The sequence below is a fragment of the Pan troglodytes genome, chromosome 2 (assembly GCF_028858775.2).
Source record: "Pan troglodytes isolate AG18354 chromosome 2, NHGRI_mPanTro3-v2.0_pri, whole genome shotgun sequence".
NCBI classification, from domain to species: Eukaryota; Metazoa; Chordata; class Mammalia; order Primates; family Hominidae; genus Pan; species Pan troglodytes.
Genome location: NC_086015.1, coordinates 198,913,525 through 198,941,163, shown reverse-complemented (window position 1 = coordinate 198,941,163; position 27,639 = coordinate 198,913,525). Strand labels below are relative to the sequence as shown.

General features: G+C 50.0%; 2 protein-coding genes across 7 annotated transcripts in view; one reads left to right on the top strand and one right to left on the bottom strand.

Annotated features, from left to right (window-relative positions):
* Positions 1-11,627, top strand: part of MUC4 (mucin 4, cell surface associated) — a 69,391-nt gene extending 57,764 nt beyond the window's left edge. For both annotated transcript variants that reach the window (XM_063806455.1, XM_054682433.1), the window contains 8 exons: positions 744-925; positions 3,700-3,859; positions 4,801-4,980; positions 5,491-5,564; positions 6,666-6,730; positions 6,833-7,056; positions 9,329-9,491; positions 11,016-11,627. In XM_063806455.1, coding sequence (XP_063662525.1) covers positions 744-925; positions 3,700-3,859; positions 4,801-4,980; positions 5,491-5,564; positions 6,666-6,730; positions 6,833-7,056; positions 9,329-9,491; positions 11,016-11,220 — 1,253 coding nt within the window. In that variant the 3' untranslated portion in view covers positions 11,221-11,627. The remainder of the gene's footprint in view (positions 1-743; positions 926-3,699; positions 3,860-4,800; positions 4,981-5,490; positions 5,565-6,665; positions 6,731-6,832; positions 7,057-9,328; positions 9,492-11,015) is intronic.
* MUC20 (mucin 20, cell surface associated) overlaps positions 7,006-27,639 on the bottom strand; it is a 57,258-nt gene continuing 36,624 nt past the window's right edge. For 4 of the 5 annotated variants that reach the window (XR_010155415.1, XR_010155414.1, XM_063806457.1 and 1 more), the window contains exon 4: positions 24,801-25,204. Coding sequence is in view for 3 of the 5 variants with exons in the window: in XM_063806457.1 (XP_063662527.1) it covers positions 25,136-25,204 (69 nt within the window). In the remaining 2 variants the exon portion in view is untranslated. Of the gene's footprint in view, positions 7,093-24,800; positions 25,205-27,639 lie in introns of those variants that run through there. The other variant, XM_054682444.2, reaches the window with a different exon arrangement.

Genomic DNA, 27,639 nt, shown 5'->3' with positions numbered 1-27,639 from the left:
TTTCTCTCCGTGTCTCAGAAGGGACTGCTTTGCCTGCATCCCTTTTGCCCCACGTGCGTTCTCCCAGGTGCGAGACAATGGCACCGAGAGGTTTTCTTCTCCACGGGCCCCACCCCTGAAGGACGATGGTCTGGAAATTACGTTCGTCTATTCTCTGTCACTTCCTTTCAATCTGCTGTTTTAAGGAGACTTTCCTATTTTCTTGAAAAATATCAGTTTGATCTGAAGATATGTAGTAGTGTTTCACTACAGTCTGGTGTCTGAAGGGGGTGTCTGGGAAAGGTCCAGGAAGTGGGGAGTGGGTGAGAAATCAGGGCAAAGGATGGGGCTGCTGTGAGAGTGAAGCCAGTTTGGCTGGCAGCGCAGCCTGGGGAGGTGTCTGGAGGATCCTGGCCTTGATCCTCCATCCCCCAGGATGTCCCATCCTGGTGTGAGCCCGGCCAGGGCTGCCCTTTGGGGTTTCTTCAGGAGGAAACTGCTTTCCCCTCTGTGGCGTTCCCCGCTACAATCAGTATGTTGGACTGGTGCCACCTCCTTCCAGCTGGGAGCATGACCAGGATCACCCCGATACCAGCCTTGCACAAAGGAAATGACCAATGAGATTTGTCTGGGGCGGGGGAGGGTGGCCTGAGAGGGGTGGGGGAAGCCCCATATCAGCAATCAGACCACAGAGCTGAGGATGCATCAGACCACAGAGCTGAGGAGTCTCCCAGCTCTCAACATTCTCATCTTCCCTGGGGCAGAGAATGGGACGTTGCTGTGGACACCCAAGTCGCTGGAGCCATTCACTCTGGAGATTCTAGCAAGAAGTGCCAAGATTGGCTTGGCATCTGCACTCCAGCCCAGGACTGTGGTCTGCCATTGCAATGCAGAGAGCCAGTGTTTGTACAACCAGACCAGCAGGGTGGGCAACTCCTCCCTGGAGGTGAGTGTTGGGAGGCGGGGGAGGAGTTTCTGTGCCGAGGGGAGAGGAAATGGGAGTGGAATGGATGCTGTGATTCTGCCTGTCCTGGGTGTGTCTGTCTTGGGAGGTGGGTGGAGCAGTGGTAGGTGAGTAGAGCAGATTCCAGTCTCAGGCCACAAACTCACATGGGAAGAAAGAGAACTTTCTGGCCGGGTGCAGTGGCTCACACCTTTAATCTCAGCACTTTTGGAGGCTGAGGCAAGCGGATCACAAGGTCAGGAGATCAAGACCATCCTGTCCAACATGGTGGAACCCCATCTCTACTAAAAATACAAAAATTAGCCGGGCGTGGTGGCAGGTGCCTGTAGTCCCAGCTACTCGGGAGGCTGCGGCAGGAAAATCGCTTGCACCCGGGAGGTGGAGGTTACAGTGAGCCGAGATTGCGCCATTGTACTCCAGCCTGGGCAACAGAGTGAGACTCTATCTCAAAAAGAAAGAAAAGAAAAGAAAAGAAAGAAAAGAAAAGAAAAGAAAGAAAGAAGGAGGGAAAGAAAGGAAAGGAAAGAAAGGAAAGGAAAGAAAAGGAAAGGAGAAAAAGAAAGAAAGAAAGAAAGAAAGAAAGAATATTGGAGAAAAAGAAGGACGAAAGAAAGAAACAGGAAGGAAGGAAGGAAAGAGGAAAGAACCTTTCTTTATTGCTTATAGTTCAACTGGATTTTTATCTCCCACCTCCCCTTCTGCCAGGTTGGCAGGAAACTTCCACCTCCGTCTTTCTCACAGCGCCCCACAGCTCTGCGGCGAAGCCCAGCAGAGGGCCCTGCGGTGTGGGGTGGAAGGTGGTCGTGGGTCCCTGGGCGTGAGTCCACACAGGTTTCCATCACAGCTCCGCCCCACTTCCCCTTCAGACCCAGGGAGAGGCTCTGCTGCTTCTGTGCCTTGCTCAGACACAGGACACCTTTTCTGAGGCCGCTTACAGTCCCGTCTGCCTAGAAGCACCCACAGCCATTTCTCCCTAGGATGTCATCATCACGGTGCTGGGAAAAGAGCTGCGGGTGCCTCTATCTTGACACCTCCAAGCCCCTTTGCTTTCTCTTTTACTATCTCCTTCCAGCTAAAAGAAACATCTTTTCCAGTTTGGAGAAACTACTTCTCCATGTTTCTAGCCAAGATACTTGGCCTAATTCCACGACTCTTGCCCTATCTGCTTTTTTATTTTTATTTTTGGTTGTAAAGGAAGAGCCAGAAAGGAAAGTGTTTATCTGGCAACACAAAACTACCTCCTTCACCACTTACACACACATGCATGCACACGCACACACAGACACACACACACACATCCTTCTGAAGCATGAGCAGAGAATGGGTACTTGAAAGGGATAGAGGTAGGGATGGTTGGTGGGGTAGGGGGTAGAAAAGGATAAAATACACAATGGGAAAAAGAGATTGAAATCAATATACTATTCCATAGATCCCCAAATATCCACTCTTGGGAGTAGCAAGTGTTAGAGGATTCCATTTTAGGGAGATTCCCCGAGTCGCTTCAGTAAGGGAGTTAGAAAGGGGAGCCAGGGAGCTTGGTGAGGTCTCGGCGCCGCAGCCTTTGCTGAGCTGCTGTACTGGCTGCTGTGTTTTCTCACAGTGCTCAGCAGGGAGTCTCTGTCTTCTTGGTTTGGGAGTCAGCAAGGGAGGTCAATTTCAGCTTATATGAAATCCAGTTTGCAGGCCACACAGGAGCCTGAGGCAGGCGGATTGCTTGAGCTCAGGACTTTGAGACCAGCCTGGGCAATATGGCAAGACCCTGTCTCTACTAAAAATCAAAAAATCAGCTGGGCGTGGTGGCATATGCCTGTAATCTCAAGTATTTGGGAGGCTGAGGCACAAGAATTGCTTTAACTTGGGAGGGGGACATTGCAGTGAGCCGAGATCGAGACACTGCACTGCAGCGTGGGAAACAGAACGAGACTGTCTCATAAAAAAAAAAAGCAGAAGAAAAATACAAAAATTAGTGGGCGTGGTGGTGCATGCCTGTAGCCCCAGCTCCTCGGGAGGCTGAGGTGGGAGGATGGCTTGAACTTGGGAGGTGGAGTTTGCAGTGAGCCAAGATCAAGACATTGCACTCCAGCCTGGGCAACCGAGTGGGACCCTGTCTCAAAATAAATAAGGAATCCAGTTTTCAAGCAATAGGACATACATGGATACATACACACATGGATACATACACACATGGATACACACACATATGGATACATACATGGATACATGCATACGTGCATGGATACACACATACATACATGGATACATACATGGATACATACATTGATACATCTCTACATGGATACATACATGATACATACACACATGGATACACACATGGATACATGCATACATGCATGGATACACACATACATACATGGATACATACATCTATACATGGATACATTCATTCATTCATTCATGCTTCAATCATTCATGCATATCCCATCTTACTCTAGAAAGGATTTCAGGCAAAGAGCTAGAGTGTGAGAGGGAAGAGGCTGAGATCCGGGTGCAGGGCCAGGCAGGGGGTCAGGGTAAACAATGACCCAGGGAGGCCAACTGGGCAGGACTACCGTGTGGCTTTAGGCAGGGCCTTGCCGCCCCACGGCCTGGTCAAGAAGGTGCTCAGCAGGTGCTGGTGGGGCTGAGACATGACTCAGGGTCCACGGGTTCTCAGGCCAAAGGGGTCAGTCAGAAACACCCAGAAGCCCTTCCCAGTTTGGTCTCCTGGCCGCCCGTGATCGGCAACCCTCCTCCAGGTGGCTGGCTGCAAGTGTGACGGGGGCACCTTCGGCCGCTACTGCGAGGGCTCCGAGGATGCCTGTGAGGAGCCGTGCTTCCCGAGTGTCCACTGCGTTCCTGGGAAGGGCTGCGAGGCCTGCCCTCCAAACCTGACTGGGGATGGGCGGCACTGTGCGGGTGAGCCGGGAACAGGGCCTGGAGCAGGCGCTTCTGGGAGCAGCTGATAGCTCAAGGGTGTAGACGGCCAAAGGCAAACCATTTCTCTCCTTTTTCCAGCAGATCTTTAGAATGCTCAATCTAGGCAGGTGTGGGAAATCTAGGCAGGCCTGGAAAGGGGGTGGTGGATGGTGTGGGGCTGAAGGAGAAGAGGTTGTACAGGCATAGGGGAGGGGACGGGGCTGGGCATCCCTGAGGCATTGATGGGGGAAGCCCAGGGCGAAAGACTGAAGATGGTTTGGGGAGGAGACTTCAGCAGCCGCCAGGGAACCGGGCAAGCTGGGTCCTCGGGATCCCTGGGGATCTTCAGAGACACGAGGCTCAGGATCTCTGCATCTCACGAGTCAGGACGTTTGGAGGGGCTGGCGTGGGGATCCGGCAGCAAAGGTGCCTGATTTTCCCTTTGAGTCCTCCCAGCCATCTGTTCCTCCCGCTCTGAGCCACCAGAGTCTGATGAGGGAGATCACAGCGAGGCCTTTACCAAGCCCCCTAAGGCACCCAAATAAAATCTACAGATCACTGTGCCTTCAGAGCCGAGGCCAGAGTGGGTAGAACCGCAGCTTTTATAAAGGCAGAAAAGGAGATGGACGTGAGAGAGGAGGGCATGAGGAAAGCCAGCTGGGGGCCCCTCCTCTGCCAGCCTTCGGGGTCCTTTCTGAAGCAGAGGGTCTGAGAAACACTCCAGTCCCTCCACAGAAGTGGAAGAATACCTGTCTGGCCGGGGAAAGGGGTTGCCCTGCAGAGAAACTCCTGGAAAAGGGGGGAAGGATGGTTTGGGGTTCCGAGTGGCCCGAAGCGGAACACTGGGGGAAAGCAAGCCTGTCCCGGAGCGGGTTTCCACGGGCTGGGCTGTCCCTCTGCTGCCCAGCGCGCTGCTGCTGACCTCCCTACTCACTCTGCAGCTCTGGGGAGCTCTTTCCTGTGTCGGAACCAGTCCTGCCCTGTGAATTACTGCTACAATCAAGGCCACTGCTACATCTCCCAGACTCTGGGCTGTCAGCCCACGTGCACCTGCCCCCCGGCCTTCACTGACAGCCGCTGCTTCCTGGCTGGGAACAACTTCAGTCCAACTGTCAACCTAGGTATGGCCAGAGACCCCGCCCTCTCACCCCCGCACCCGCCTGGGCCCCGCCCTCTCACCCCCGCACTCTTCCCGGGCCCCACCCTCTCACCCCCGCACTCCGCCCACCTTTGGGGAAGATGAGGAAGCTCTGGGGTCACAGGACAGAGCTCCAGATTTCTCTGGGATGGTGTAAGGTGCGGGCTGTGGGAGCTGGCGAGGCAAGGACCACGGGCCTGTGTGGCCTATGGAGGAAGGACGGAGGCAGAGACCTCACAGCTGGCTCAGTGAGATGAGCGCTGGGGAGGCCCGGAGCATAGTGGAGTGAGTCCTAGCGTGAGGGCCACTTCTCCCGGTTTCTTCAGCGACCTTCTGTCACTGTGGAATGTAGGGTGAGGGCCACTTCTCCCGGTTTCTTCAGTGACCTTCTGTCACTGGAATGGAGCAGTCGACTTGGGCTGGCCCGACAGACTTTTTGGGTAAGTCTGGGTAAACCGTGGGGTGATGATACATTTGCTTCTCCCATCTCCAGAACTTCCCTTAAGAGTCATCCAGCTCTTGCTCAGTGAAGAGGAAAATGCCTCCATGGCAGATGTCAACGCCTCGGTCAGTGCTGCAGGCCGCGCTCTGGGTGGGAGGGGGCGCTTGGCGGGTTCAGGCCAGGGCGGAACCATCGCTGTGTGGCCTTCATCTTGTCATCCATCTGGATTCAACTGCCAGAGGAGGCCGGAGCCTCTTGCCCCATGGGAGGTGCAGGGCATTGGGAAGTGAGGAAGGCCCAGGACAGAAACCTCGACTCATCATAAGCAGAGGCCAGGGTGCCAAGTCACCCCAGCCGAGACCTCTAAGCATCTTGGTTATGATCTGAAAGAAACTAAAGGACATTTCACCTCCCGGGAGTCTTCCCTGACTTCCCAGAGGGAACAGGCGGCTCCCTCTTCTTGGCTGCCATGCCATACCTCAGTCACAGGCAAAGTGGCACAACTGCCGAGTGGTTGGGGCTGTAGAATCCTGCACACCCAGAATCAGAATCCCTGCTCTGCCCCTCACTAGAGCAGGTGTGCTAACTAGACACATCATATAACAGGTCATCTGTAAACACAGGGACAATCATAGCACCTGAGTCAACAGGCCGTATCACCGTTTAAATGATAACGCGTGTCAAGCATTTAGTCCAGTGCCTGACACACAAGTATTCAAACATGATGACTGCTATTATCACTACTGCAAGCCTAGCACTCCCCACTCCACACTCCACATGGTAAAATCTGTTGACATTTGTCACCTGCGCCAGACAATGCACTCTTTGAGTTTAGACTCCACCTAAGTCACCTTGACACCCCCAGCCCCTGACCATCTCCTAGGTCTAAACAACCCATGTTCAATATACTGGGGAGGAGGTCATGAGTCATGTGTCAGAGGCAAGGTAGGGGCCATTCATGTCAGATTCTCTGCTCGTCATATGAGGCCGAGGCGGGGACAGAATGGAAAACCCTTCACTCTCAACAAACATTATTAAGCAAGGACCCGTGACACTCACTGAGCTAGGCTAGAGTGCAAGGGTGCAGAGACAGGTGAGGAAGGTGCTGGGGTCCTGGGGCTCCCGTTCCAGGAGGAAACAGGGATGAATACACCCATCAAGGTGGGAGGGCGTCACCCCCTGGATGGGGCCTCACCCCCACCCCCATCCGCCATCCTCTAACCTAGGTGGCATACAGACTGGGGACCCTGGACATGCGGGCCTTTCTCCGCAACAGCCAAGTGGAACGAATGTAAGTGGGACTGTGTCCCCCTGAGCCCCCAGATCTCTTCCTCATCCCCCACCCCCAGCCCCCCAGCCCCCCAGCCCCCCTCACCGTTGCCCTCCCACACAGCGATTCCGCAGTACCGGCCTCGGGAAGCCCCATCCAACACTGGATGGTCATCTCGGAGTTCCAGTACCGCCCTCGGGGCCCCGTCATTGACTTCCTGAACAACCAGCTGCTGGTCGCGGTGGTGGAGGCGTTCTTATACCACGTTCCACGGAGGAGTGAGGAGCCCAGGAACGACGTGGTCTTCCAGCCCATCTCCAGGGAAGACGTGCGCGACGTGTCAGCCCGTGAGTCCGTCCATTCCGGGGACACTATGGGGGTCACTGCGGGGGGCGGGTAAACAGAGGTGCTTCAGCCCACACAAACAAGCTAATTGAGTTTTTCTGTTTGTTTGGTTTTGAGCGAAAACGTGAACATTTTGTCCAGCTGCTTTTTAGATTCAAGAGCAGGAGCAGCCAGCGCTGCTGAGGCAGTCACACGTATACAGCTTCACGGAGCAAGCACCCAGCCAGGGCCTTGCTGACTGTGGCTGCTAATAAAACAGCAGCAATTTAGTTTCATAAAATTGCTAATAGTTTTCTTAAAATGCCATTGCACTTAAGCATACACAGGGACACCCCCATCGTCTCTGCCCTCCAGCGGGAGGATATGAAGCTGGAGACTGGAGACTGGCTGGGGACAGAGGCAACTACTCCCTGAAATGGTGTCACCCTGTGCAAGCACCTTCCCCAGGCCAGGCCAGGCCTCAACACCCCCCAGCACCTTCCCCAGGCCAGGCCTCAACACCCCCCAGCACCTTCCCCAGGCCAGGCCAGGCCTCAACACCCCCCAGCACCTTCCCCAGGCCAGGCCAGGCCTCAACACCCCCCAGCACCTTCCCCAGGCCAGGCCAGGCCTCAACACTCCCCAGCACCTTCCCCAGGCCAGGCCAGGCCTCAACACCCCCCAGCACCTTCCCCAGGCCAGGCCAGGCCTCAACACCCCCCAGCACCTTCCCCAGGCCAGGCCAGGCCTCAACACCCCCCAGCACCTTCCCCAGGCCAGGCCTCAACACCCCCCAGCACCTTCCCCAGGCCAGGCCAGGCCTCAACACCCCCCAGCACCTTCCCCAGGCCAGGCCAGGCCTCAACACTCCCCAGCACCTTCCCCAGGCCAGGCCAGGCCTCAACACCCCCCAGCACCTTCCCCAGGCCAGGCCTCAACACCCCCCAGCACCTTCCCCAGGCCAGGCCAGGCCTCAACACCCCCAAGCACCTCCCCCAGGCCAGGCCTCAACACTCCCCAAGCACCTTCCCCAGGCCAGGCCTCAACACCCCCAAGCACCTTCCCCAGGCCAGGCCTCAGCACCCCCATCTGAAAATGAGATGGGATTTCTGAGCCCCCTTTCAGTGCTGACAGCCCCCGGTTCTCCCGGAACAGGAATAAGTTGGCAAGCTTGTCAGAGAAACAAAGGAATAACACGTCCTATTTTCTGTATAGGGCAGAGAACAGGGCAGGGGCTGCCCCAAACACAACAGAAACTGCTGTTTTACTTGGGTCTGGGACCAAGCAAGAGCTTCTCCCAGAATCCAGGCTAAGCCCGCTCTCTCCCGGAGCAGGGGGTGAAATCCCTCAGAACTACTGTATGTTGGGGAGTTGGGGTAGGAGGCACAGGGAGGCAAGCCCTGACTATGCAATTAAGGAAAACCTACAATTTTTATTATACAAGCATCGTACATTTATTGCAGAAACTTTAGGAAACACAAACTTAACAAAAAGAAAAGAGGAAAAAAACCCTGTAATCCCAATCCCCAGAGAGACAACAATATTTCGTACATATCCTTCTGAACTTTCTTTTATGCCTAGGAACCTTCACACATTGATTTTTTATTGAAGATCAAATCATTCCTAATGCTGGAGAACCTCCTGATTAAACAGTTGTGAACAGGTTGTCTCATATATTCTGTCCACATTCCCATTTGCCATATTATAATGGTATGTTTGAATATAGTGTCATATTTTAAAATACATTATAATAATCATTACCATTGAGTGCTTACTGTGTGTCCGGCACTGTACTGAGTACTGTGGACACATTATCTCATTTAAATCTCACAGCAGCATAAGTGCTATTATGATCATTTCCTTTTAAAGATAAGGAAACTGAAGCTGAAAGAGTGAAGGAATGTTCCCTGAATTACACATCTAGTTACTAGCAGAGTTTCAGTTTCCACCCAAGTCTGGCCACCTTCAAAGCATGTGCTCTTCAGGAAAGCATTTTCCATAGGAACCTTTTTCCCTAGGAACCTTTTTCCCTAAGAAACTTTTTCCCTAGGAAACTTTTTCCATAGGAAGCACCATCCCTTGGTAAGGATGTGCAGTAGTTTATTTAACCAGACTCTACTTCTGAAACGTTACTATTATCCACCACGCTGATCTGAACGTCCAGGGGCATATGTATCTGTGCACTTCTTTAATTATTTCTCAGGATAAACACCCGAAAAGGAATTCGTGGCTGAAAAGGTATTGATTTAGTGTTCATCGGTTGCTTCCTGTGTTAATCTGTGTCCTTCCCGACAGTGAACGTGAGCACGCTGAAGGCTTACTTCAGATGCGATGGCTACAAGGGCTACGACCTGGTCTACAGCCCCCAGAGCGGCTTCACCTGCGTGTCCCCGTGCAGTAGGGGCTACTGTGACCATGGAGGCCAGTGCCAGCACCTGCCCAGTGGGCCCCGCTGCAGGTGCATAGGGCTGTGGCCAGGAGGTGGAGGACAGTGCTGGGGAACCCAAGCTGGGCAAGACACTGCAAGGGGTCCAGGAATTAGGATGGCTCGAGAGATCAGAGACCAGGGAAGAGAGGACAGTGGAAAAGGAGAGTTGTGAGTGCCTGCTCTGTGTGGAGAATAAAGGCGCTATATTACAAACTCTGAAACCCAAAAGAGCCATAGGGGGGCTTAGAACCATTTCGAAGATGAGAAAACTGCAGCTTAGAGATGACAAGGAACCTGCCCCAGGACGCAGTAGGTTAAGCAGCAGGGCATGGTTTCCAAAGCCAAACATTTTTTATATTTTTATGTTTTGAGATGGAGTGTCATTTGTCGCCCAGGCTGGAGTGCAGTGGTGCGTTCTCGGCTCACTGCAACGTCCTTCTCCCGCGTTCAAGCGATTCTCCTGCCTCAGCCTCCCGAGTAGTTGGGACTACAGGCACGCACCACCACGCCCAGCTGATTTTTGCATTTTTAGTAGAGACGGGGTTTCGCCATGTTGGTCAGGCTGGTCTCGAACTCCTGACCTCAGGTGATCCGTCCACCTTGGCCTCCCAAAGTGCTGAGATTACAGGCGTGAGCCACCGCGCCGGGGCCCAAAGTCAAACCCTCCCACCTGATCTGGCTGCTGCTTCCCTGCTGTCTTCTTGTGGGAAAAGAACCTGTGCAGTCCTGTGTCTAGGCCAGTCCTGCCCCTCAGTCAAGCGAGGCGCCTTTGCCCCTGCCCTCACCAGCAGTCCCCGGGGCTCCGCTGGTTCACAGGAAGCCGCGGCCCCACGCAGGCGTGGTCTCCGGGCCCTCGGCCAGCTGCAGTTCCAGATCCCGCCGAAGGAGGGGGCGGGCGGAGCGCGGGTGGGGCGGGGCCCAGCTCTCCGGGCGGGGCGGGGCGGGGCGGGGCGGGGCCGGGCTGGGGCGGGGCTGTGACTGCGCGTGCCCACCTGTGGCCGGCATCCCTGCTGCCCAGGTGCAGCTGACTGCACGTGCAGCTGAATTCACACCAGGTTTTTGTTTTTGTTTTTTGAGACGGAGTCTTGCTCTGTCCCCCAGGCTGGAGTGCAGTGTTGCAATCTGGGCTCACTGCAACCTCCACCTCCCAGGTTCAAGCGATTCTGCCTCAGCCTCCTGAGTAGCTGGGATTACAGGTGCGCACCACCACGCCTGGCTAATTTTGTATTTTTAGTAGAGATGGGGTTTCACCATGTTGGCCAGTCTGGTCTCGAACCCCTGACCTCAAGTGATCCGCCCGCCTCAGCCTCTCAATGTGCTGGGATTACAGGCGTGAGCCCCCGCGCCGGCCCAGGCCCATGTTTTTAAAGCCCACGCCTGCCTCCTTTGCCCAGTGGTCTCACTTCAGCACGGCCTCAGGGCTGACTCAGTCTCTCCGGAGAGTGGGGCGAGCCCAGCCTCTCCTACAGAACCTCTTCTTCCCCAGCAGAAGAGGAGGGGCTGGGAGGCTGAGCTCCCGCCTCTGACCACCTGTCTGTCTCTCTTGGTCACCAGCTGTGTGTCCTTCTCCATCTACATGGCCTGGGGCGAGCACTGTGAGCACCTGAGCATGAAACTCGACGCGTTCTTCGGCATCTTCTTTGGGGCCCTGGGCGGCCTCTTGCTGCTGGGGGTCGGGACGTTCGTGGTCCTGCGCTTCTGGGGTTGCTCCGGGGCCAGGTTCTCCTATTTCCTGAACTCAGCTGAGGCCTTGCCTTGAAGGGGCAGCCGTGGCCTAGGCTACCTCAAGACTCACCTCATCCTTACCGCACATTTAAGGCGCCATTGCTTTTGGGAGACTGGAAAAGGGAAGGTGACTGAAGGCTGTCAGGATTCTTCAAGGAGAATGAATACTGGGAATCAAGACAAGACTATACCTTATCCGTAGGCGCAGGTGCACAGGGGGAGGCCATAAAGATCAAACATACATGGATGGGTCCTCACGCAGACACACCCACAGAAGGACACTAGCCTGTGCACGTGCGCGTGCACACACACACACACACAAAAGAGTTCATAATGTGGTGATGGCCCTAAGTTAAGCAAAATGCTTCTGCACACAAAACTCTCTGGTTTACTTCAAATCAACTCTATTTAAATAAAGTCTGACTTTTTGTGTCTTCAAAACCAGGAATTCCATTCCTGATTTTCTTCTCGTGGCCGAAGGGCTGGACACAGGCTTCTCCCAACCATCAGAGGGCACAGCGTGTGGAGGTTAAGTGCTGGGCAGGCAGTGGAGCATTAGGGGCAGCTGGATCCAGTCCTAATCAGCCCGGTTACCCATGCTGGAAACCCTCAGTTGCTCCACCCCAACCTTGCTTCATGCTCCACATCACCTTCTTCTTCCCCCACCCCAGCACAGGCCAAAGCTTCGCCCGCTAAGGAGGAGAGCGAAAGAGTTACCCCAAGATGGAGTGCCCCAGACCCTCTCCCAGGACCCCTCCCTGCCTGCCTGTCCATCAATTTCACAAAAGTCGTAAAAGGATCAATGCACAGTGTGTTTTCCTGTCTGGTGGCTGTCCCCACCGCCTGTGTTTCATGGAAGAGGGATTAAACCATTTCAGCTCCCTTTCCAGGAACCAACTCAAGAAACATGCCACCACCCCACCCTTAGATCTGGAGGACCCGATCCCTCATATACCCTTCTCTGTCCTTTCCCGGACCCCAGATGGAGTCTTCTGAGGTTCTCCATCCCACAGCCCTTCACCTCTACCCTGCCTCCACTTGTCCCCAGCAACCTGATCAGCTTCCACAGAATCCTCTCAGCAGGTGGGACTTTTACACCTATCTGGTGTAATAACTCCAACACAATTGGTCCACAATTCCTGTGTCTAGAAAATCTCAATTCCAACTTTATGCAGAAACTAGGTAGCTGCCTCTTAGTTCTAAATCCCAAATCCCTGAAGAGAGAATCTGACTGGTCCAATTTACATCAGTTGTTTATGCCTGGTCCAATAAAATGCAGTCATGGGGTCAGAAAGGAGGTCACATGGTGCAAAGCAGGTGTTCAAGCTCATTCTTGCGGGTGGGTAAGTGCTGTTGAAGGAAGCTCCCAAAGGAATATCTTTGGTTGGGCACAGTGGCTCACGCCTGTAATCCCAACACTTTGGGAGGCCAAGGCGGGCAGATCACTTGAGGCCAGGAGTTTGAGACCAGCCTGGCCAACATAGTGAAACCCTGTCTCTACTAAAATACAAAAATTCGCTGGGCATGGTGGCAGACGCCTATAATCCCAGCTACTCAGGAGGCTGAGGCAGGAGAATCTCTTGAACCCAGGAGGTGGAGGTTGCAGTGAGCTGAGATTGTGCCACTGCACTCCAGCCTGGGCAACAGAGCAAGACTCTGTCTCAAAAAAAAAAATATATATATATATATATATATATAAAGAATATATATATAATCTTTGTATTAGGGTTCCCTAGAGGGTCAGGACTAATAGGATAGAGGTATATATAAAGGGGAGTTTATGAAGGAGTATCGACTCACACAATCACAAGGTGAGGTCCACAATAGGCTGTCTGCAAGCTGAGAAGCAGGGAAGCTAGTCTGAATCCCAAGATCTCAAAAGTAGGGAAATTGACAGTGCAGCCTTAAGTCTGTGGCAGAAGGCCCAAGAGCCCCTGACAAACCACCAGTGTAAGTCCAAGAGTCCAAAAGCTGAAGAACTGGAAGTCCGATGTTTGAGGGCAGGAAGCATCCAGCACGGGAGAAAGATGAAGGCTGGAAGACTTAGCCAGTGTAATCCTTCCACATTCCTCTGCCTGCTTTATTCTGGCTACGCTGGCAGCTGATTAGATTGTGTCCACCCAGACTGAGAGTGAGCCTGCCTCTCCCAGTCCACTGATTCAAATATTAGTCTCCGTTGCCAATACCCTCACAGAGAGACACCCAGGAACAATACGTTGCATCCTTCAGTCCAATCAAGTTGACGCTCAATATTAACCTTCACAGTCTTTGATCTGAGCAGACTCCAAACTTACATGGAGAATGACTTCTCCCAATAGGTGAAGCCACTCTCCTATGTACAAAGCTGTAGCTTTACCCTCATATGCCCCAAAGTGGAATGTAATGAAGTCTCCATACAAAACTGTAGTCACAGCATTCATTTATCAAGAAGCAAGCACACAGCACAGATGAGTTCGCTGGTGAATTTTACCAAATATTTAAGGGGAAATAATACCTATTTTCTGCAATCTTTTCCAGAAGATAGAAGCAGGAGGAATATTTCCTAAGTCATTTGTCACTGTCACCCTAATGCCAAAACCAGACAAAGACATTACAAGACGACTATAGACCAATATCTCTCACATAGATGCAAAAATTACCAACAAAATATTAGCAAATACAGTTCAACAATATGTAAAAAGAATTATAGGCCATGACCAACAGAGATTTATCCCAGGTATGCAAGACTGGTTCAATATTCAAAAATCAGCTAATGCAATCCATTACATCAACAGGCTAGAGAAGAAAAATCACATGATCGGCCAGGCGTGGTGGCTCACGTCTGTAATCCCAGCACTTTGGGAGGCCGAGGTGGGCGGATCACGAGGTCGGGAGATCGAGACTATCCTGGCTAACACGGTGAAACCCCGTCTCTACTAAAAACACAAAAAATTAGCTGGGCGTGGTGGTGGGCGCCTGTAGTCCCAGCTGCTTGGGAGGCTGAGGCAGGAGAATGGCGTGAACCCAGGAGGTGGAGATTGCAGTGAGCCGAGATCACACCACTGCACTCCAGCCTGGGTGACAGAGTGAGACTCTGTCTCAAAAAAAAAAAAAAATAAATAAATAAAAGAATATCTACAAAAACCTACAGCTAACATCATCCTTAACGGTGAGAAACTAGATGCTTTCCCCTAAGATTAGGAACAAGGCAAGAATGTCCCCTCTCACCATTGATTCTCAACATCCTGCTGGAGGTCTTGGCCAATGCAACTAGACACAAAAGGGAAATAAAAGGTATACAGAATAAAAAGGAAGAAACAAAACTGCTTTGTTCACAGATGACACAATCATCTATGTAAAAAAATCTAAGAGTTGACAAAAGGAAAAAACCCCAGAACAAAGAAGCAATTTCAGACAAGTTTCATGATATAAGGTTAGTGTCCTAACGTCAACAGCTTTCGTGTGTGCCAGCAAAGAACAATTGGAATTTAGAATTAAAAACATTTGAGCAAGACAGGAAACAAAAAAAAAGAAAAACTAATAATAAAATTAAATACGCATGACCATTTACATTAGCATCCCCCAAAATGAAATACTGAGGTGTAAATGTAACAAAATATGTACAAGATCTATATGAGAAAAACTATAAAACTCTGATGAAAGATATCAAAGAACCTCATAAATGGGATGACATTCTATATTTATGAACAGGAAGACTCATTTTTTTTTTTTTTTTTGCGACGGAGTCTCCCTCTGTCACCCAGGCTGGAGTGCAGTGGCGCCATCTCAGCTCACTGCAACCTCAGCCTCCCGGGTTCAAGCAATTCTCTTGCCTCAGCCTCATGAGTAGCTGGGATTACAGGCACACACCACCACGCCTGGCTAATTTTTTTTGTATTTTTAGTAGAGATAGGGTTTCGGCATTTTGGCCAGGCTGATCTCAAACTCCTGATCTCAGGTGATCCACCCTCCTCGGCATCCCAAAGTGCTGGGATTATAGGTGTGCGCCAGCACACCAGGCCAGAAGACTCAATATTATTAAGATAGCAGTTCTCAATATTATCAAGATAGCAGCAGATCAAGATAGCCAACTTGATCTACAGATTCTACATCATAACACAATCTTAATCAAAATCCCAGGAAGTTATTTGTAGATATTGATAAACTGGCTCTAAAGTTTATGTGGAGAGGCAAAAGATCCAAAATAGCCAAATCAATATTGATGGAGAACGTTCAGAGGACTGATACCACCTGACTTCAAGGCTTACTCTAAAGCTATAGTCATGAGAGCAGCATGATACTGGCAAAAGAATAGACAAATAGATCAATGGAACAGAATAGAGAGCCCAGAATATTAAAAGTAATATTTCTAATAGACCTGTATAAATGTGTCAACTGATCTTTGACAAGGCAGCAGAGGCCACACAATGGAGCAGAGATAGTGTTTTCAATAAATGACGCTGGGACAACCGGACATCCACAAGCAAAAAAAAAAAAAAAAAAAAAAATCTAGACACAGACCTTATACCTTTCATAAAAACTCAAAATGAATCATAAACCTCAATAAAATGCAAAACTGTAAGACTCCCAGAAGATAATATAGGAGAAAATCTAAATGACCTTGAGTATGGTGATGACGTTTTAGATACAATAGCAAGGGCATGATCCATGAAGGAAATAATTGATGAGCTGAACTTCATTAACATTAAAAACTTCTTCTCTGTGAAAGGCAATGGCAAGAGAATGAAAATATTTGCAAAAGTCCCATCTGATTACAGACTTTTATCTAAAATATACAAAGAGCCGGGTGCACTGGCTCAGACCTGAAATCCCAGCACTTTGGGAGGCTGAGGTAAGTGGATCAATTGAGGTCAGGTGTTGGAGACCAGCCTGGCCAACATGGTGAAACCCTGTCTCTACTAAAAATACAAAAATTAGCCAGGTGTGGCAGCGGGCACCTGTAACCCCAGCTACTCGGGAGGCTGAGGCAGGAGAATCACTTGAACCCAGGAGGCGGAGATTGCAGTGAACTGAGATCGCGCCACTGCACTCCAGCCTGGGCAACAGAGTGAGACTCTGTCTCAAAAAATATTAATTAATTAATTAAATATACAAATAACTCTTACAACTCAACAATAAGAAAATGAACAACCCAGTTTTTTAAATGGGTAAAAAAAACTGAACATACCTATCACCAAAGAAGATATTCACACGGCACATAAGCATCTACAAAGATGTTCAACATCGTATGTCATTAGGGAACCGCAAACAACGCGAAACCAATGCACACCCGTTAGAATGACCACAATCGCCAGGCATCGTGGCTCACAACTGTACTCAATACACACCTGTTAGAATGACCACAGTCGCCAGGCACTGTGGCTCACACCTGTACTCCCAGCACTTTGGGAGGCTGAAGCGGGAGGATCACTGGAGCCCAGGAGTTTGAGACCAGCCTGGGCAACAAAGCAAGATCCCATCTCTACAAAAAATTAAAAAATTATATGGGCACGGTAGCATGTGACTGTGGTCCCAGCTACTCTGGAGGCTGAGATGGCAGGATTGCTTGAGCCCAGGAGGTTGAGGCTGCAGTGAGCCGTGATCCAGCCTTCACTCCAGCCTGAGCAACGGAGTGAGACCCTGTCTCAAAAGAAAAAGAAAAAAAGAATGATCAAAATCCACAGCACTGAAAACTTCAAATGCTGTTCAGGATGTGGAGCAACAGGAACCCTCCATTGCCAGTGGGAAGGCAACATGGTACAACCACTTTGGAAGACAATTTGGCAGTTTCTTTTTTTTTTTTTTTGGAGATGGAGTCTGGCTCTGTCGCCCAGGCTGGAGTGCAGTGGCGCGATCTCGGCTCACTGCAAGCTCCACCTCCCAGGTTCACGCGATTCTCCTGCCTCAGCCTCCTCAGTAGCTGGGACCACAGGCACCCGCAATTTGGCACTTTCTTACCAAACTAAACCATACTCTTACTATGCAGTCCAGCAATCACACTCCTTGATATTTACCCAAAGGGACAGAAAACGTTTTTGTCCACACGAAAACCTGCACATGGAGGTTTGTAGCAGCTTTATTCATAATTTATAGCAGCTTCATTCATAATTGCCAAAACTTGGAAGCAACCAAGATGTCCTTCAGCAGGTGAACGGGTAAATAACCTATGGTGCATTCAGACAATGGAATATTATTCAGTGCTAAAATGAAATGAACTACACAGCCATGAAAATACATACAGAAAACTTAAATGCATATACTATGTGAAAGAAGACAATCTGAAAAGGCTATTTAGCTTACGGTTGCAATTATATGACATTCTGGAAAAGGTAAAACTACGGAGACAGTGAAAAGATCAGTGGTTGCCAGGGGTTGGGGATGAATAAGTGAAGCACAGAGGATTTTTAGGGCACTGAAACTACTTATTTTTCTGTATGATGCTACAATGGCAGAAACATTTATGTTATTTTATTTTTTGAGATTGAGTCTCACTCTGTCACCCAGAATGGAGTGCAGTGGTGTGATCTCGACTCACTGCAACCTCTGCCTCCCAGGCTCAAGCGATTCTCCTGCCTCAGCCTTCCAAGTAGCTAAGACTACAGGCATGCGCCACCACACCCGGCTAATTTTTGTATTTTTAGTAGAGATGGGTTTTCGCGTGTTGGCCAGGCTGGTCTAGAACTCCTGATCTCAAGAGATCCACCCGCCTCCACCTCCCAAAGTGCTGAGATTACAGGCATGAGCCACTGTGCCTGGCCAGCCGATACATTGTTGAATAGAGAATGGAGAATATCCAACGCCAGAAATGTGCTGTCAACTCTGGACTTTGATGAGGATATGTTGACGTGGACGCCTCGACTGTCACACGTGCCACCTGGTGCAGGGCGCTGGTGGTGGGGGAGGCTGGGCGTAGGTATATGTGTGTGTGGCAGGGGGCATATGGGAACTTTCTGTATTTTCCACTCAGGACAATTTTGCTGTAAACGCAAAACTGCTCTAAAAAGCAAATTTTATTATTTAAAAGATGATTTTAAAATTAATATATTTAAATTTTTAAAAGAATTAAGCACACATGGCACTAAGGGGGCGGCTAGGGAGCCAACCATCCATCAGTTGTGAGGAAGGGGGAGGCCTGCAGGCACGAAGGAGCTGGTGAGACCGCCCTCACCTGGCTGCCAGAATCCCAGTTCCATGAGGACCTTGTCATGTGACTCAAAGTCAGAGACAGCAGACGGTCCAAAAGTTACAACTCACCTGAAACCCACCAGGCACTACTGGTAAAGGATTCACCCCCACCATGGAAGGCATGTGAGCGCTGTGGGTGCCCTGTGTCATCAACTGCAGAGAAGAGAAACCAGAAAGAGCAAAAGCAAAGCAGCGAGTGGGGAGCAGAACCGCCCCGAACCCAAGGTCCCTCCTCCCCCGTCCACCTTCGGACACTAAGCAATGGAGGGAGCGGGAGGACAGAGTCTGTGTTTGATGGACAGCTCCTCCCGAGGCAGAGGAGAGGCCCAATACCTGGGAGAAGGTTGGGAGCTTGCTACCCCTGAAGGAGACCCGCAGATTGGAGGGAAGAGAGGAGGCAGGGACCCTCGTGGGAGAGGATGCATTAAAAGTAGGGCTGTCTGGCCCAGGTGTGGTGGCTCACACCTATAATCCCAGCACTTTGGGAGGCCGAGGCAGGCAAGTCACCTGAGGTCAGGAGTTCAAGACCAGCCTGACCAACATGGTGAAACCCTGTTTCTACCAAAAATATAACAAATTAGCTGGGCGTGGTGGCGCACACCTGTAATCCCAGCTACTTGGGAGGCTGAGACAGGAGAATCCCTTGAAACCAGGAGGCGGAGCTTGCAGTGAGCCGAGATGGCACCACTGCACTCCAGCCTGGGTGACAGAGTGAGACTCGGTCTCAACAATAATAATAATAATAATAATGAAAGTAGGGCTGTCCAATTTAGCAAATGAAAATACAAGCAGCCCAGTTTAAATTTCAGATTAACCACAAATAATTGTTTTAGTTTAAAGATATCCCCTGAACTATTTGGAACATTCTTGTATATTTTTAAGTGTTCACCGTTTATCTGAGGTTCTCATTTAAGTGGATGTCCTGTGTTTTCTTGGTGAGCCCAGTCAAAGCCGCTGAGGCCCTGACAGCACGGGAGGAGGAGGCGTCCCGAGAAAGGAGAGGGCACCTGGGGACACCCTTCTCTAGCTGGACAGGGAGTTGCCCCTTCACGAGTGGGACAGTCAGAAGGACAAGGACACAACCATCCATTTTCGTCAGCTCATTCCCTTGCTACAAGTGGTCTGGATTCTGTCGCTTTGGCCCCTGGAATAAAATAACTGACTGACCCTTCCCCATGGGGGTGCCAGGTGTGAGTTTGCTTGGAAGAGAGAAGGGTGCAGACCCCCGACCTCTGCTGGTGGCAGCAGCTGGGACACCTTCAGTGGGCTCGAGAGTGGCAAAGGGAGCTATCTGGGGCAAAGCTTGGCCAAAGACACAGACTCCCTTGCCCATTCTTCCCTGCTTCAAAGGAGCCTTCCAGAAACTCCCCACAGGCCTGAAGTAAGTGGCTTAATGACTGGGATGATGAGTAACAGGTCACTGGCATGATGCACCCCTTTACGCATTTACTGGCACCAGAAAGTGATACGATGGCCACTATTAAAGTGTGGGGCGCACCCACGGAATTCGTTTCCATTCAAATGCTTTGCATACTTTGGTGGCCAATCCCCCTCTCAAGGGATGAAGGCAGGACTGGCTGTGGCAGAAGCTTCAGATGAGGTCTCTGGTCAGAGAAGTTCCACCTCACGTTGTCTTCATCATTGCTGTGGAGTTTCGCCGTCTCAGAGCTCACGCCGAGTCACAGGTGACTTTAGACAGGCCATCTTGTTTAGGTCCACGCTTAAATTTGTCTTTATAAAACATGTGGCATTTTTACCTCATATACACACACTTTAGAATCTTAAATAGCTGGAGAGTTTTCTCCAGGGACTTCTGGCTCCTGTTAGCTTGGTAACATTACTCCTGCTAACTTTGGTCATCTCCAGTAATACAGACGTGCACACACACACACACACACACTCTGTCTCTCTTCCTCTTTATTGTCCCCCCCCAACCCACCCACATGCAATCATAATGATACATTTTAGTTCCCAAATGCTTCTAATTTGTGTTGTTGCTGTTGATGTTTTGAGACAGGGTCTCGCTCCGTCACCAGGCTGGAGTGCAGTGACACAATCTCAGCTCACTGCAACCTCTGCCTCCCAGGTTCAAGTGATTCTCCTGCCTCACCCTCTTGAGGAGTTGGGATTACAGGCACCTGCCACTACGCCCAGCTAATTTGTGTATTTTTAGTAGAGACAGGATTTCACCATGTTGCCTGGGTTGGTCTCAAACTCCTGGCCTCAAGTGATCCGCCCGCCTCGGCCTCTCAAAGTGCTGGGATTACAGGCATGAGCCACCGCACCCAGTCTCTAATTTGTGTATCCCATATTTTACAGATTTTTTAAGCTAGTCAAATTTTACAATTTTTTTACTTCCAAAAATAGCAGTAATCAGCATCATATGTACATGTCCGTGTCCTCATATGTAGTAATTAAGATTACATGAGCCACTGTATTAGGTATCACCCATCTGAGGAAATACAAAGCAAGAGAAGAAAACCTATTTAAGAATTGGGTTTATATAACAGTGGTGTTATTGTCATTTTTGTAAACTGCTCTCCATTCATGCCTAATTATAGTACAGCTTCGGAACAATTATATCATTAAATTTACGTTTTGTGTGATTTCAGTACTGAATGCCCTTTTCTTAACTTTCAGAGCCCACTGAAAGTTTCGGGGCTCACGTGGCCCACCATTGTCCCAGTCACTCAGCAAACACATCAGTGCCCTCATGTGGAGGGCTCCACGCCAGCTTCTGTGATGACAGAGGTGAATACCACCGGCTGCTTGTCCTCGAGCACGTACAATGTAACAAACTTGTAAATAAAATAAGCACATTATAATACAGCATGTTAAGTGTTACAACAGAAACACAAGTAAAGAGACCAGAAAATCAGCACCTCTGTAGGGAATCTGATGAAGTCATGGAGAGGTGCCATCTGAACTGGGCTTTGAGGAATGAATAGGAGTTTTCCAGGTGAAGGGACCAGGGGGAGGAATCATGATGGGCAGACACTCCAGATGAAAGCAGGTGTGCCTGGGGTTAGCGAGCTGCTTCCTGTGCAAGCAGCATAGGATATGGAAGATGGGGCCGTGACCTGGAGCTAAGATAGTTGGCTGAGGCCATATCATGAAGACCCTTGCATACGAAGGTGGGGATTCCATCCTGGAGGTAGGAACAGGAGTAGCTTTGATTTGGGAGAGGAAAGCTCTGCAGATGGTGTAAAAGGTAGGTTGGAGTTAAAAAAAAATTTTTTAAGTTCCATTTTAAGAAAAAAGAGAAGATAAAATAACATTTCATGAACTTTTTTCTGTCCTAATAAATATATGTTTCAACAATGCTTCTGTAGCTTGCGTAAAATAACACTATAGTGTTTAAGCAAACTGTTACATGGGAAGATTTGAGGTTACTTGTGTTTTGTTTTGCCTTTTTCATCTATGAGTTATTGTAAACAGTTAGGCACAGATTCTAAATTACTTCCTTAAGATAAATCAGTAACGAAACTGCTGAGTTAAAGGTATGTACATTTTTCGGGCTTTAAATAAATCAGTTAAATTGTCCTCCGGAAAGATTGTACCAATTTCTTCCCTACTAGGAGTGTTTAAGAATGCCCATTTGCCCAGCACCCAGTATAGATCAGTACAGACATACAATAAGCAATATCTCACTGTATTAATGGACCTGTTTTTGCTACTGAAGTCACACGTTCTTTTTCATGGGGGGTGGTGGCGGGAGGAGAGGACATTTGTATTTCTTCTTTTGTGAATTACCTGTTGCCATTTACCCATTTTTCTACTGGTATGTTTGCCTTTTTATTTTCTTGCGCTGTAAGAGTTCTCTATATATTAAGGGCATCCTGTTGTTGCTATATGCAGTGTAAATAAGTTCTTTCAACTTATTATTGCTGTAAGTGTCTAACTTCAATCCCTGGGAGAAGAGACAGATTTGAATCCTCCATGGCACATAGCTCAGTCTCTCTTCTGCAGCAGCTGCCCAACATATATGCCAAGATGAGCGAATTATTTTTGTCCAAGCTACTTTATGAAACTCATTCTGCCCCACTCCAGAAATGGAAGGGATCTGTCAAACGTTCAGACTCCCCTTGCTCACAGCAGCATCAACATTGTCTCCTTGTTTCCTTCATTCATCTAACAAATATTTACTGAGCCCCTGGTATGTGCCAGGTACTGTTCTTGGCACTAGGGAAACCATAATGGGCAAAATCTTTCATTCTAGTTGGAGGACTCAGATAATAAAGAAAACAAATAAAATATGTATGATGTTCAATTGTGATCAGCACTATAAAGTACGTCAAAGTACAGAAGGGGAGACTGAATTTGTAGGCAGCATGGTCATGGTAGACCTCACTGAGAAGGGGCATGAAGGTGGAGGTAGAGGGTTTAGACAAGTGGATATGTAGAGGAGAAGGCTTCTGAGCAGACTAAGCCATGCACAGAAAGGTCCCAAGGCAAGAGCAGGCCCAGCGCATTCAAGAGACAAGAAAGACGTCCGTGTGGCTGCGGTTCAGTGAGCAAATTAAGGAGGCAGGGGAGGGGCGCAGGTCGTGCACGGCTTTGCAGCTGTTGTCAGAGTTTTTCTCCTGAGTGAAATGGGAGGATTGGAGCAAAGAAGTGGTGTGGTCTGCCTTACGTTGTAAAAAGACAGCCCTGGCTGACACACTGGGACTAGACTGGGGTGGGGGCTGAGCTGGAAACAGGGAGACCTGTAGTAGTGCAGGTGAGAGATGATGGCATCGTGGACCATCTCGGTGCTGAGGAGGGGCCACATTCTGGGCACAGTTAGAAGGCCTTAGAGCCAGCAGAATTTCCTGGTGCAAAATGTGAGAGGGGAATAAAGAACGGTGCCGAGGATTTCGGCTTGAGCAACTGAAGGATGCAATTGATGTTAACTGAGATGGGGAAGATGCAGGTGGGGCAGGTCCAGAGGAAAAGATCAGAACTTCGATTTTAGAAACGTGGAGGCCAGGAGCGGGGCTCATTAACTGGAATCCCAGCACTTTGGGAGGCCGAGGCGGGTGGGTCACTTGAGGTCAGGAGTTTGAGACCAGGCTGGCTGACATGGTGAAACTCCGTCTCTACTAAAAATACAAAAAATTAGCCGAACATGGTGGTGGCACCTGTAGTCCCAGCTACTCAGGAGGCTGAGGCAGGAGAATCACGTGAACCCAAGAGGCGGAGCTTGCAGTGAGCTGAGATCACGCCACTGCACTCCAGCCTGGGCGACAGAGCCAGGCTCCTTTCCATCTCAAAAAGGAAAAAAAAAAGAAAGAAATGTTGAATGTGAGGTATGTATTTCATCAACATCCAAGTGGAGAGATTAAGAATTGAAATGAATACACAGTATACACTAATAATAATAGCTGTATATAAGGCTGGGCACAGTGGCTCATGTCTGTAATCCCAGCACTTTGCGAGTCTGAGGCAGGAGGACTGCTTGAGCTCAGAAGATAGAGACCAACCTGATCAACATGGTAAAGCCCCTTTTTTACAAAAAAAAGTACAAAAATTAGCCAGCTGTGGTCCCAGCTCCTCAGGAGGCTGAGGTGGGAGGATCACTGGAGCCTGGGAGGTGGAGGCTGCAGTGAGCCATGGCCGCACCACTGCACTGCAGTTTGGGTGAGAGTGAGACCCTGTCTCGATTTAAAAAAATAAATCGTTGTATCTAAGAGGTGGGATTATAGAAAAGTTTTTCTTTCTCCTCTTCCCACTTCTTACTTTGCTTGGTCTTTGGAATATTTCAAAATTTTGAAATCATAAACAAGTTTTACTTTTATTTTAAATTTATTTATTTATGAGACAGAGTCTTGCCCTTTTGCCCAGGCTGGGGTGCAGTGGCAGGATCTTGGCTCACTGCAACCTCTGCCTCCCGGGTTCAAGTGATTCTCCCGTCTCAGCCTCCTGGGTAGCTGGGATTACAGGCACCTGCCACCACACCCAGCTAATTTTCGTGTTTTTAGTAGAGACGGGGTTTCACCATGTTGGCCAGGCTAGTCTCAAACTCCTGACCTCGTGATCCACCGGCCTCGGCCTCCCAAAGTGCTGGGATTACCGGCGTGAGCCACTGAGCCTGGTCAAGTTTTACTTTTATAATAAAAAGTAAACCATATTAATTTTTTAAAAAAATAATAGCATGTAAGTTATAACGTATAAGAGGAATAACTGAGGCTTGTGTCCAGAACTTGAAATTTAAATTTAGGTCAATTCCACATTCTCTGCGATCCCACCGCAGGCCAGACACTCTGCTAGTTCAGGGGATACTGAGATGAACAAAGGTGGTCCCTGCCCTGCCGCAGCGGGCTGTTCAACAGGCTCCAGGCCCGTCTCAGTAAATGCTATCATCAAAGTCCAAACCAAGACCTGGGGGAGTAGAAGGAGGAGGTAGCAGTGAGACTACACACAATCCCTGTACTATAAAAATGGCGAAAGCATGCAGATCAATAGACAGCCTCTGGGCCACACTGAATGAATTTTAATGCAGGATGGAAGCACACAGATGGGTGATCAGGTCTCTCTTTACTGAAACACAGAACATGTGCCAAGGTGAGTCCAAGGACACCTCTGGGAACAGGTGAAGCCCCTCCCCACACATACACTCCGGTGGATGTGAGCGAGGGTCCTGTTGCCACATCTGGGGTCAGGGGCTTGGACCTGCTGCCCTTCATGGGAACCTTCTGGGTACCTCTCAGCACAGTAACGCAGCTGCAGTCTGTCGGTGGGGGCCCAGGCTAGGGGCAGCACCCTCTTTTGGCATACGGGACATGCCTGGCTGCAGCTGATGTCCATTAGCCTCTCCTGACACGCAGTAAGGAGACCTGGAAGTGAGGCGCGTGGGCGTGGAGTTCCCGGTGGAGCTGGAGAGCAAGAGAGTCAGCTGTCCTTTCAGCCCATCTGGCCCATGAGCTCGCCAGAGGCAGAGGACAGGAAGGGACACTGGGGCAGAGTGCATGCGGAGGACGGCAACCCTTCCTGGCCTCCTACATGCTGGACACAGGCTGGTGCCTCACACACATTATGTCATCTAAACCTCACAGCAACCTTATAAAGCAGGTGTTACGATCCTCATTTTATAAGGGATGAAAGTCGCATAGAATAACTTATCCAAGATCACACAGTTGGGAACTAGAATTCACACCCAGATCTAGCTGGTTCCTAAGCTCATTGTCTAATCCCTGAGCCCAAACTGTTGGGCTGTCCCCGGACGAGAACTGATGCCCAACCCCACGTGGCCTGGTGCCTGTGCCTCAGCTGCCTGACCTGCTCCTGATCTCCCGGTTTCTTTCCGATTCCTGAAATCATTTCTGGTGTAGGGGCTTAGACCTGAGATTCAAAACTGGCTTCCCGGCCGGGTGCGGTGGCTCACGCCAATAATCCCAGTGCTTTGGGAAGCAGAGGCAGGTGGGTCACCCGAGGTCAGGAGTTCGAGACCAGCCTGACCAACATGGAGAAACCCCATCTCTACTAAAAATACAAAAATTAGCCAGGAGTGGTAGTGTGCACCTGTAATCCCAGCTACTAGGGAGGTTGAGGCAGGAGAATTGCTTGAATCCGGGAGGCGGAGGTTGCAGTGAGCCGAGATCATGCCATTGCACTCCAGCCTGGACGACAGAGAGAGAATCCGTCTCAAGAAAAATAAAAGAAAAGAAAAGAAAAAGAGAAAGAAAAATAAAAAGAAAAACAAAACTGGCTTCCCAGCTGGGCGCAATGACTCAACGCCTATAATCCCAGCACTTTGGGAGGCTGAGGTGGGTGGATCACGAGGTCAAGAGTTCAAGACTAGCCTGGCCAAGATGCTGAAACCTGAAACTCCATCTCTACTAAAAATACAAAAATTAGCCAGGTATGGTGGTGCGGGCCTGTAATCCCAGCTACTCAGAAGGTTGAGGCAGGAGAATGGCTTGAACCTGGGAGGCGGAGGTTGTGGTGAGCCAAGATCGCACCACTGCACTCCAGCTTGGGCGACAGAGTGAGACTCAGTCTCAGAAAACAAAACAAAACAAAACAAAACAAAACAAAAGCAACTGGCTTCCCTCTCCCACAAGGATTCACACTCGCTACTTTGATTATCACGTGCCGGGGGCATTTGTCACTTATTTGGCCGTCGGGTGTCGAGCCCCCGTGCCATGTTTAGGGAACTCCTTACAGCGGGAGTCACGATCGGCCTCGCTGCTGCTAAGAGAACTCCAAGGACGCAGACATCCCTTCTTCCCGTCCCCTGGCACCTGGCTGGGGGCTCATGGGAGTACAAGGGCTAAGCTCGGCCTATCAAATGTTCCTACTCAGGACTTTGGCTCTGGAGCAAAAAGTCCAGTGAGACAAAAAGGCAGCGAGAACCTATGTGAATGTGTGTGCAGGCCGCGTGATGCCCCTTGGCTGTGGCAGCATCCAATAGTGACTGACCAGCAAGAGGGACAGTGTCCCAGCCAGCCTGATCCCACCGTCTGGCCGCCAGAGCTCCTGGGGGCCCTCCTGCCTATTTTCCAAGCCTGCTGTCCTGGCATTGCTTTAATTCTATGCACTCTGGGACACTGCCAACAAATTGCCCTTTTACTTACGACAGACAGAGGTTTTCTTTCGCCTGCAACAAAGGATCCCACTCTCCACGGACATATCTTGCTTCCCTCTGCTAAGGGCAATCAGTCCACCTGTCCAGCCTGGCTATGAACTCTACACCTGGCATAAGTCCCCCAGCCAGCATCTCTGCCAGGTTTACCCTTGCAAGGGATGACAGGAAGCCTGAGCCACTTTTCAGCAGTGTGGCACCCATTGACTGTGAGAGGTGCTGAATGCAAGCTTCAGGTATTAGCAAGGGCACTGTCCCATTGACTGTGAGAGGTGCTGAATGCAAGCTTCAGGTATTAGCAAGGGCACTGTCCCATTGACTGTGAGAGGTGCTGAATGCAAGCTTCAGGTATTAGCAAGGGCACTGTCAAAGAGGCAATCCACATTAGACTATGCACTGGGCCTGTTTTCACGGTTACATCTGTGAGCAGAGCTTAGACACTTCCCATCATGCCCCATCTGCTACTTTGTACCACACATTAGGAGAACAACCCACCCCTCAGTGAGGCAAGGCCCGTGACATCTGCACTAAGCTGACCCAGTCTAACCTCCAACAAGCCACACCATCCCCATCCTCAAAACCCTGACCCCGGAACTTTACCATTGGAAGTTCTGTCCAGTGGGTTTTAGGAGAATTTTCCCAACTTGTACAAATACATCCCAATCATGGTCCTCATCTAGAGTATACATCTCTGGGGTTTTTTCTGCCTGGCCTCCCTATTTTCTT